This window comes from Symphalangus syndactylus, chromosome 20 (genome assembly GCF_028878055.3).
Source record: "Symphalangus syndactylus isolate Jambi chromosome 20, NHGRI_mSymSyn1-v2.1_pri, whole genome shotgun sequence".
Lineage (NCBI taxonomy): Eukaryota > Metazoa > Chordata > Mammalia > Primates > Hylobatidae > Symphalangus > Symphalangus syndactylus.
In genome coordinates, this window is record NC_072442.2 from 65,742,501 (window position 1) to 65,753,414 (window position 10,914).

At 47.1% G+C, this 10,914-nt stretch overlaps 1 protein-coding gene across 1 annotated transcript in view; it reads left to right on the plus strand.

Moving 5' to 3' along the window:
* Positions 1–10,896, plus strand: part of LOC129470481 (transient receptor potential cation channel subfamily V member 3-like) — a 40,531-nt gene extending 29,635 nt beyond the window's left edge. Inside the window, 6 exon segments of the mRNA XM_063629670.1 lie at positions 576–742; positions 3,910–3,976; positions 5,940–6,214; positions 8,214–8,326; positions 10,099–10,178; positions 10,764–10,896. Of these exon segments, the coding sequence (XP_063485740.1) occupies positions 576–742; positions 3,910–3,976; positions 5,940–6,214; positions 8,214–8,326; positions 10,099–10,178; positions 10,764–10,858 (797 nt within the window). The 3' untranslated portion in view covers positions 10,859–10,896.
* The last annotated feature ends 18 nt before the right edge of the window (positions 10,897–10,914 follow it).

The window sequence follows — 10,914 nt, forward strand, 5'->3', positions numbered from 1 at the left end:
GTTTTGTCATTTTGGTTAAAAATACAATCCTTTACCACATCTTTGGTCTACTCCAGTAGTTCTCAAATCGATGCAGGAATCAGAAATTATGTGGGTGATTTAGATTATTTTTCTTTTCTTTTTTTTTTTTGTAGAGACATGGTCTCACTATGTCGCTCAGGCTGGCCCTGAACTCCTGGCCTGAAGCGTTTCTCCTGCCTCGACCTCCCAAAGTGTTGGGATTATAGGCAACAGCCACTACACCAGGCCCGTGTGGGTAATTTAAAAAATATATGGCCTCCTGGGCACTACCCTAGAATCTTCTGCGGCCCTGTGGATGTGTGTTTTTTCTTCTTTTTAAGTCCCCACCAGCTGCAATCAGCTTACCACAGACTGTGAGTGGCATCTGGCGATGTCTCTACAGGCTGAATTCTATGGTAGCCAAATGGATCTGAGGCAGCCTGATTCTGGTCTCTTGTGCATCCGTCACCGGGGTGACTGTTCAGGGGGTTTAAGGGAGGTTTGGGGGATTTGCATATCTTTGCCCTGATGCTGAGAAGTAAGTAAGGCCCGTGTCTCCTGTGTCTCCTGAACAGTTTTTATCCAAGCTGTGCTTGTGATACTGTCTGTCTTCTTGTACTTGTTTGCCTACAAAGAGTACCTCGCCTGCCTCGTGCTGGCCATGGCCCTGGGCTGGGCGAACATGCTCTACTATACGCGGGGCTTCCAGTCCATGGGCATGTACAGCGTCATGATCCAGAAGGTTCGTTGGGAGCTGCGCCGGCGGGAGGGCCCTCGGAGGATGGCTTTTTTTCAGATGGGGAAACTGAGATCTGGAGCGGAAGAGGGGTTTACCAGGGGGCAGGCCACTGCTCTTCCTGCCGAATGCCACGCGCTGCCTTTGCTTTCGGTCAGGCTTTAAGTGTCGAGACCTTAAGTCCCCCAGGCTTGTGGGGTGCTGGGGAGGGGTACACTTTGTGGAGGACTGTTGTCACCCCTGGGCAGTGGCGTGCCGGTAAACATTTAACAACTGTTCTCTGTGTGTATGTGTGTGTGTGTAGGTGGAATATGTATATTCCATACGTATACACATACACTTATCATACATTTTACTATATAAACGATGTGTATCACACAATTTGCAAATAATGAAAATATACAATACAATTTATTGTAAATTGCACATAGCCAGTTGAGTCTCAGAATAATTTGTTGCTTTTTTTTTTTTTTTTGAGACTGAGTCTTGCTCTGCTGCCCAGGCCAGAGTGCAGTGGTGAGATCTCGGCTTGCTGCAACCTCTTCCTCCTGGGTTCAACCCATTCTCCTGCCTCAGCCTCCGGAGTAGCTGGGATCACAGGCATGCACCACCACGCCCGCCTAATTTTTGTATTTTTAGTAGAGACGGGGTTTCGGCATGTTGGCCAGGATTGTCTTGAACTCCTGGCCTCAGGTGATCTGCCCGCCTCGGCCTCCCAAAGTGCTGGGATTACAGGCGTGAGCCACCGCACCCGGCCTATTTGTTGCCTTTTATTGAATTCTAGTTTTTGTTGTCAACCTTTGGTTGCAATTGACAAAAGAGTGCTATTCACCCATGAATGTTGGTTGAGAGTTTTCTTTATAAGCAGTGATTAAAGTGAAACAATTAAGATTTACGTTGAACTTTACTTGTTTATCAATGATGTGAGCAACTTCTTTGCTGAATTGGATACTAGTTTGCAAATATCAGAAGAATATTCTGTTGATATTTTTGTGCTATACACAATGTAAAGGCTGCAGACAGAACATATTTTAAAATTTAATTGGATTAATAGTTTCTCCATCACTGTCTTCAATCATTTAGATCTAGATATCAACAAAACAGTGAGTCAATCAATCTCTGATTTGTGGCATTTACCAATTTTCATGATGTAAATACAGTAGCTCCCCCTTAATCTTGGGGGGAAATGTTCTAGGACCCTCCATGAATGCCTGAAACTGCAGATAGCACCAAACCCTATATAATATGCTATGTTTTTTCCTATACATATACTATGAAAATATACTATACAATACAATTTACTGTAAATTCCACTTAGCCAGTTGAGTCTTAGAATAATTTTTTGCTTTTTTTTTTTTTTTTTTTTGTGACCGAGTCTTGCTCTGTTGCCCAGGCTGGAGCGCAATAGTGCGATCTCGGCTCACTGCAACCTCTGCCTCCCGGGTTCAAACAGTTCTCCCGCCCCAGCCTCCTGAGTAGCTGGGACTACAGGCATGCACCATGCCCAGCTAATTTTTGTATTTTTAGTAGAGTCCGGGTTTCACCATGTTGGCCAGGCTGGTCTTCAACTCTTGACCTCAGGCGATCCGCCCGCCTTGGCCTCCTAAAGTGCTGGGGCGCAAAAAACAAAGCAACAAATTATTCTAAGACTCAGCTGGCTATGTGGAATTTATAAAATTTATTTTATAAATTAGGCCCAGTGAGATTAATGGCAATAACTAACAGAACAATGATAGCAATATACTGTAATAAAAGTATGTGAATGTTGTCTCTCTCAGAATATTGCATTGTGTGTAATATTTCTGGGTCTTAGTTGACCACAGGCAACCAAAACTGCAGAAAGTAAAACCGAACAGAAGGGCAGACTACTGTTCTCCTCTCAGGGCCAATTTCCAGCTACCAACTTTATGTTACCGGACATGGAGTTAGGGAGAAACATGCAGATCCACATCACTCTAGAATTCCCACCATATGGCTATGATAGAGATAAGTAACCTCAAAAGCACACACAATTGTAAATATAGTGAAATAACTGGACAGGGATGAGTTTTGAACATTTATTGTCTTTGTTTTATTTAATTAAATTAATGAATGAATGAATTAATTAATTATTTGAGACAGAGTCTTGCTCTGCCTCCCAGGCTGGAGTGCAGTGGTGCGATCTAGGCTCGCTGCAACCTCTTCCTCCTGGGTTCAAGCAATTCTCCTGCCTCAGCCTCTGGAGTAGCTGGGATCACAGGTGTGTGCCACCACACCCAGCTAATTTTTGTATTTTTAGTAGAGACGGGGTTTCGCCATGTTGGCCAGGCTGGCCTCCAACTCCTGACCTCAGGCGATCCACCCACCTCAGCCTCTCAAAGTGTTGGGATTACAGGCGTGAGTCACTGTGCCCCGGCCTGTCTTTGTTTTAAATATAACTTATTTTAATTTAATTGTAAGTTTATGTGGTTTAATTTTTTGGCAATACAAATAATAATTTCTTTACCCCCAGCTTTATTGAGGTATAGTTGACATATATAATTGTATAAATTTAAGATAATTTAAGATGTACAATGTGAGGATTTGATATAGGTATATATTGTGAAATGATTTCCAATTTCAAATTAGTTAACACACCCATCACCTCACATAGTTGCCATTTCTTTGTGTGTGGTGAGAACATTTCTGATCTATTCTCTTAGCAAATTTCTAGTACACAACACAGTATTGTTAACTATAGTCATCATGCTGTCTATTAGATCCCCAGAACTTATTCATCTGATAACTGAAAGTTTGATTTAGTTCTGAATAATGGCTGTGTTTAACAACCAGCTCACAAGCTTCATAAGAATTTAACGATCAGCTCTTGCAAGCTGTTCTGAGCTGGCTCCAGCATGCCACTGCCCCCAGGAAGTGTGAGGATTCCAGATGTGAGACCCTATGGTGAAAGGTACAGGGTGAATCACAGGGAGAAGAGAACCTGGGGCTGGAGCAGAAGCAGAAGGCTTGCTGGAGGAGGCGGGATCCGGAGTTGAGCCTTGGAGCATCAGGAGGATTTGGCTGGGGGAAGGGAGAGTGGCCCAAGTGAAGAGACAGTTAGGGTGGGGGGTGGGAGAAGGTGGGAAGCAGGAAGATCAGGGTACCGTGAATATGTGCTTGCACCTTACACTTGAATTATGTTTATTTCTTTATAGGTCATTTTGCATGATGTTCTGAAGTTCTTGTTCGTATATATTGTGTTTTTGCTTGGATTTGGAGTAGGTAATTGATTTATAAATAATAGTAACTCCCACATTTATAAACACTTTATACAGATGTCAAAATGACAAAGTGTATGGTGGCGTCGGCAACAATTAGACCAGCTACCAGTGGGGCACTTGCCATGCTTGGCATTTTCCATGCATTACCTTTATATATATATATATATATATTTTTTTTTTTTTATTATACTTTAAGTTCTAGGGTACATGTGCACAACGTGCAGGTTTGTTACATATGTATACATGTGCCATGTTGGTGTGCTGCACCCATTAACTCGTCATTTACATTAGGTATATCTCCTAATCAAGCATTACCTTTTTACTTCTCTCAACAACTTGATCAAGAGGGAATCATCACCCCGATCATAAGGTAACTGAGGCTTAGAGACTCCAGGATTCAAATCAGGCCAGCCACTCATAATCCAACTTCACCATGTGGTATATAGCTCTGGCTTTCCCATTCATTGCTTACGCGGCCCTCACGACCTAAGATAGGTTCTGCAAGTGTTTTCAGCCCCATTTTAACAGATGGGGAAACTAAAGTCCACAGAAACTCAATTGATGGTCTTTGCAAAGTAGGAGCAAATTAATGCCCTGAGGCGACTTCCTTTGGATTTCACATCATGTTACTCTCACAGTTTGCTTTAGACATAACTGTGAGAGCCTCTCTGGTCTGCTGGGACCAGGAAGGAGCCCCCTCTTAAAATCTCTCCATTTACAACAGAGGGAACAGCACCATCTGGTTGCATTTCTAACCTCTGCATAGAGAGATATTGTTTTCCCCCATGTACCAGTTGCTTTTTTTTCTTTTCTTCAGTGACCATTGACATTTGAAATTAGGTAGCTGTTTCCATCTGTCTGGTACCTTTTCTGGGTCACAATTTGCTTATTTATTTGCTCCTTCACCTGCTTGTTTATTCATCCATCTATTTACTCTCTCATTTAATTTGCTCATCCACTTATCTGTCCATCCATCCATCCATCGATCCATTGATCCATCCATCCATCCATCCATCCATCCAGTCATCCATCCATCCATCCATCCATCCATCCATCCATCCATCCATCTAATCATCCATCCATCGATCCATCCATCCATCCATCCATCCATCCATCCATCCATCCATCCAATCATCCATCCATCCATCCATCTAATCATCCATCCATCGATCCATCCATCCATCCATCCATCCATACATCCATCCAGTCATCCACCCATCCATCCATCCATCCAGTCATCCATCCATCCATCCATCCATCCAATCATCCATCTAATTATCCATCCATCCATCCATATCCATCCATCCATTCATCCATCCATACCCATCCATCCATCCATCCATCCATCCAGTCATCCATCCATCCATCCATCCATCCATCCAATCATCCATCTAATTATCCATCCATCCATCCATATCCATCCATCCATTCATCCATCCATATCCATCCATCCATCCATCCATCCATCCAATCCATCCATATCCATCCATCCATTCAGCAGTGAACCTCTACTGTGGTGTGTTGGAAAGAATGGAAGTGTGAGCCTGGTCTTGCTCATGGGGAACTCACGACAGAGCATTAGGAAGAGATTCAGGATCTTACAGCCTTGAGGGAGGTGACCCAGGTTAGAGGAAGTCAGGAGCTCAAAGACTAGCTGGGGAGCCAGGGACACACACACGGATTATAATTAGCAGCTCTGCAAGGCTGCAAGTGATCAAGGGCAGACTGTGGGGTAGAGGAAGGAGAGAAGACTCTGGGCTTTGTTAGGTAGAAGGGCTTTCTGCAGGAGGCCAGGGCAGAGAAGCCAGCCTTATGAGGCTTTGGGAGGACCTGAAGCTGGAGATGGGATTTAATGGCTAGAGAGAAAGAGGCAGCAGGCTTGTCATGTGGGCAAATCCATGCAAACTTGTAGAGTAATTCACCAGGCGGAGAGCTGAGGAGAGCACCCTGTTATGTTCCCTTAGCCCTGGCCTCGCTGATCGAGAAGTGTGCCAAAGACAACAAGGACTGCAGCTCCTACGGCAGCTTCAGCGACGCAGTGCTGGAACTCTTCAAGCTCACCATAGGCCTGGGTGACCTGAACATCCAGCAGAACTCCAAGTATCCCATTCTCTTTCTGTTCCTGCTCATCACCTACGTCATCCTCACCTTCGTTCTGCTCCTCAACATGCTCATTGCTCTGATGGGCGAGACTGTGGAGAACGTCTCCAAGGAGAGTGAGCGTATCTGGCGCCTGCAGGTGAGTCTAGGTGGAGACCCCAGTGTGGGGGCCTCCATGCGACTCAGTTCAGCACATGGTCATTGACTACTGTCAGCACCAGTGAGTCTAAGGTGAGGCCTGAGAATCTGCACAGGCTCCTCAGTGTGTGGCCAGGTTTGAGGAGGCCTTAGCCCAGGTTCTTTGAGCGTAGAGTCTAGGAAGTGTGGCTGTGCAACAGCATGCGTAGAAAAACTCAGGCTTCTGGGGGTGCTCTGCTCAGGGTTGACAGTGTGATGTGTGGATGTTGAAGTTTGACCTTAGGTTGCATTAAGAGGAGTACAGTGTCTAGGACAATGGGGGTGACAGCTCTGCTGTATTCCATCCTGGCCTGAACACTTCTTACGTGCTGAGGAAACCAATGCATAGGATGGGTCCAGAGGTGGTAACCAGGTTTGGGAGAGGGCTGGAGACTGCCTCTTATGAAATGGTTGTTGGTGGCCAGGCATGGTGGCTCACCCCTGTATTCTTAGCACTTTGGAAGGCCGAAGTGGGTGGATCACCTGAGGTCAAGAGTTCGACACCAGCTTGGCCAACGTGGTGAAACCTCATCTCTACTAAAAATACAAAAACTAGCCAGGTGTGGTAGTACGTGCCTGTAATCCCAGCTACTGGGGAGGCTGAGGCAGGAGAATCGCTTGAACCCCGGGGGTGGAGGTTGCAGTGAGACGAGATCGTGCCATTGCACTCCAGCCTGGGTGACAGAGCAAAAACTCTGTCTCAAAGAAAAGAAAAAAAAAAAGAAATGCTTATTGAAAAAGGTGAGCGTGCTTTGGATATCTGCAGAAGAACCTGTGAAAGAGGGAGCAGATCCCTTCTGTGGTCCGGAAGGTAGATGTACATGGGAATACTACAGGGAGAAAAGCTTTGATGTCACACATGGAAGTTTCTCACTATTAAGGCCCTCCTTTTTTTTTTTTTTTTTTTTTTTTTGAGACAGGGTCTTGCTCTGTTGCCTAGGCTGGAGTGCAGTGGCACGATATCAGCTGACTGCAACCTCTGCCTCCCAGGCTCAAGCGATTCTCCCACCTCAGCCTCCCTAGTAGCTGGGATTACAGGCATGTGCCACCACTCCTGGGTCATTTTTGTATTTTTTGTAGAGATGCGGTTTCACCACGTTGCCCAGGCTGGTCTCTTACTCCTGAGCTCAAAGCGATTCTCCCGCCTCAGCCTCCCAAAGTGCTGGGATTACAGGAGTGAGCCACTGCGCCTGGCCAAGGCCCTCTTAATTGGTTTGTTGACACTGTTCAAGAGAGACTGGAAAAATTATGGCCAGGAAACTGCAGAGATTCCAAGCTGGGGAGGGGGTGGGACTAAATGATGTTTGAACAGTCTTCTGCCATGGGATTCCAGGACCCCAGCACTGTCAGATAGGAAGCTCCTGGGCTTTCAGAAATATTATTTATATCATGGAGTTTCGCTCTGTCACCCAGGCTGGAGTGCAATGATGGGATCTTGACTCACTGCAACCTCCAACCTCCAGGTTCAAGTGATTCTCCTGCCTCAGCCTCTTGAGTAGCTGGGATTATAGGCACCTGACACACGCCTAGCTAATTTTTGTGTTTTTAGTAGAGATGGGGTTTCGCCATGTTGGCCAGGCTGGTCTCGAACTCCTGACCTCAGGTGATCCACCCGCCTTGGCCTCCCAAAGTGCTGGGATTACAGGCAAGAGCCGTCACGCTTAGCCCTAATTTTTGTGTTTTTAGTAGAAATGGGGTTTCGCCATGTTGGCCAGGCTGGTCTCGAACTCCTGACCTCAGGTGATCCACCCACCTTGGCCTCCCAAAGTGCTGGGATTATAGGCGTGAGCCACTGTGCCCGGCCTGCTTTTTTGTCTTTGAATTCTGTAGATTAGCCAAACCCTTGCGATCTATGCATTAAGCATGAGGTGAGGGTGGAGTGGGCTCTCTGACAGTGTGTGTGCATTTGTGTGTGCTTGTGAGTGTGGATGCCTACTCCTTAGACTTGCTTATGTCCCCAGAGAGCCAGGACCATCTTGGAGTTTGAGAAAATGTTACCAGAATGGCTGAGGAGCAGATTCCGGATGGGAGAGCTGTGCAAAGTGGCCGAGGGAGATTTCCGACTGTGTTTGCGGTAACAAAGGGAGAAGGGCCCTGGGGCGGTGGTCTTTGGGGTGGGTAGAGAGGAGCAGGTCAGTGACAAGATGTTAGAGAAACAGTGCTGCCCCTTGCTCACCATAACCACAGCTACTGTCTCTTACAGTGGCCTCCTCGGAAGAAGGAATTTGCTTATGGGGTTGCAGGCCCTGGGATGGGGGTTCCCGAGCTTCAGAAGAGAAAGAGAAGGAGACTGCCAACAGTGGCTCCCCTCTCTGCATTTTTCTTTCTTTCTTTTTTTTTTGAGACGGAGTTTTGCTCTTGTTGCCCGGGCGGGAGTGCAGTGGTGCGATCTTGGCTCATTGCAACCTCTGCTTCCCGGGTTCAAGTGATTCTCCTGCCTCAGTTTCCCAAGTAGCTGGGATTACAGGCATGCGCCACCACACCTGGCTAATTTTGTATTTTTAGTAGAGGCAGAGTCTCACTATATTGGTCAATCTGGTCTTGAACTCCTGACCTCAGGTGATCCACCCACCTCAGCCTCCCAAAGTGCTGGGATTACAGGCGTGAGCCGCCGCACCCAGCCCCTGTCTCTGCCTTTTTGGAGGTGCCTCCACGGTCTCTCTCTGTTCGCTATCTGGTTTAGGGAAGATCTGCCTGCTGGGTACTCCTTTTCCTGCTGTTTACCCTGTGTGAGTTCCTGTGACCCCGGGTGACTTGAGGCCCCTTTTGCCCCTGGCAGATGGAAAGTGACACGGCTACTTTGACAGATCTCTGGCTTTTGGATTTTTTTTTTAAGTCCTTACATATCCTCGTTTTGTTTTTTTTTTTTTAAACGGAGTTCCAGGCTGGAGTGCAGTGGTGTGATCTCTGCTCACTGCAACCTCCACCTCCCTGGTTAAAGTGATTCTCATGCCTCAGCCTCCCCAGTAGCTGGGACTACAGGCACACGCCAGCACGCCTGGATAATTTTTGTATTTTTAGTAGAGACAGGGTTTCATCACCTTGGCCAGGCTGGTCTTGAACTCCTGGCCTCAAGTGATCCACCAACCCCCCGGCCTCCCAAAGTGCTCGGATTACAGGCGTAAGCCACGGTGCCCGGCCCCATGAACACCTTTTCTGGTAAGCCCACCTCCTCCTACCCTGACCCAACTGCCTGAGCCTACAGACCACCTTCTTTGAGTATGACCATACCTTAACCCACTTCTCTGACTGAAACCTCACCCCATGGAAAGCATCATTTCTGACTGCAATCATTACCCTAACAGACAGTTCTGATGTTGCCACCCTCACTCTAGAGATGTTCTCTGGATGTGAATTTAAGTCACATCAATGCCTATGGTTGTATTCTAACAACTCAGACGCCACCCACTCTTCTTGGGGCATAGACCCTGACCACAGGCTCTTTGTGCCTCCTCAACCCCTGTTACACTTGGAGTTTAATCTTCACACCCTTGTGGCCTGGGCCCTCCCTCTGTCTGTCCCCGCTTCCCCCGGGCTGTCACTAGTCAGGCGCAGCAGCTGGTGTCTGAAGTTGGACCCTTTACGCCTGTCTGGGCAACTTGAAGGATTTCCGAGTTCCCTACAGTGGAAGGAGAACTGATTCTCTGAGGCCTGGGGACATGGAGATGGGGATAGAGTTCGAACTCCAACAACTCTGGTGTGACCCCTCGGGTCAGGGGTGCTCCTGATCTCTAGGACAGACAGATGGGGAGCTGTGTAGACACCAGGACGTCCCAAACGCAGGGCTATTTGTTTGTACTCAGTGAGGCACTGGTGAAATAGTAAGAATGATGATCACACTTGCAGGATCAATGAAGTGAAGTGGACTGAATGGAAGACGCACGTCTCCTTCCTTAACGAAGACCCGGGGCCTGTAAGACGAACAGGTACTGTCGCTGTGAGGTGACATGGTGTCCGCTCCTGTCTCAGACCATGTAACCTTGGGCAGATCAAGCCTAAGGGTCCTGACTTTCGCCATCTGTCAAATGGGAGGGTTGAATGGAAATGCTTCTTAGGTCTCTTCCAGCTCTGACTTTTAGAACCCTAGTTGGCACAACTTTTAAAATGGTGTAGCCCTAAGCCATAGAAACACATCATGCAGGCCGGGCGTGGTGGCTCACGCCTGTAATCCCAGCACTTTGGGAGGCTGAGTCGGGTGAATCACCTGAGGTCAGGAGTTTGAGACCAGCCTGGCCAACATGGTGAAACCCTGTCTCTACTAAAGATACAAAAATTAGCTGAACGTGGTGGCAGGTGCCTATAATCCCAGCTACTCGGGAGGCTGAGTCAGGAGAATTGCTTGAACCTGGGAGGTGGGGGTTGCAGTGAGCTGAGATCGCACCACTGCACTCCAGCCTGGGTGACAAAAGTGAAGCTCCATCTCAAAAAAAAAAAAAAAAACGACAAGAAAAAAAAAGAAACACATTATGCAGAGTGATATATTTCTAAAATATATATTTTTTAAAAAGCAGATTTCAACAAAATCCAAGATTCTTCCAGGAACAACAGCAAAACCACTCTCAATGCATTTGAAGAAATAGAGGAGTTCCCAGAAACGTCGGTGTAGAAGCGGAACCCGGAGCTGGTGTGCGCGTGCGCTGTCTGGCGCTGCAGGCAGAGTCA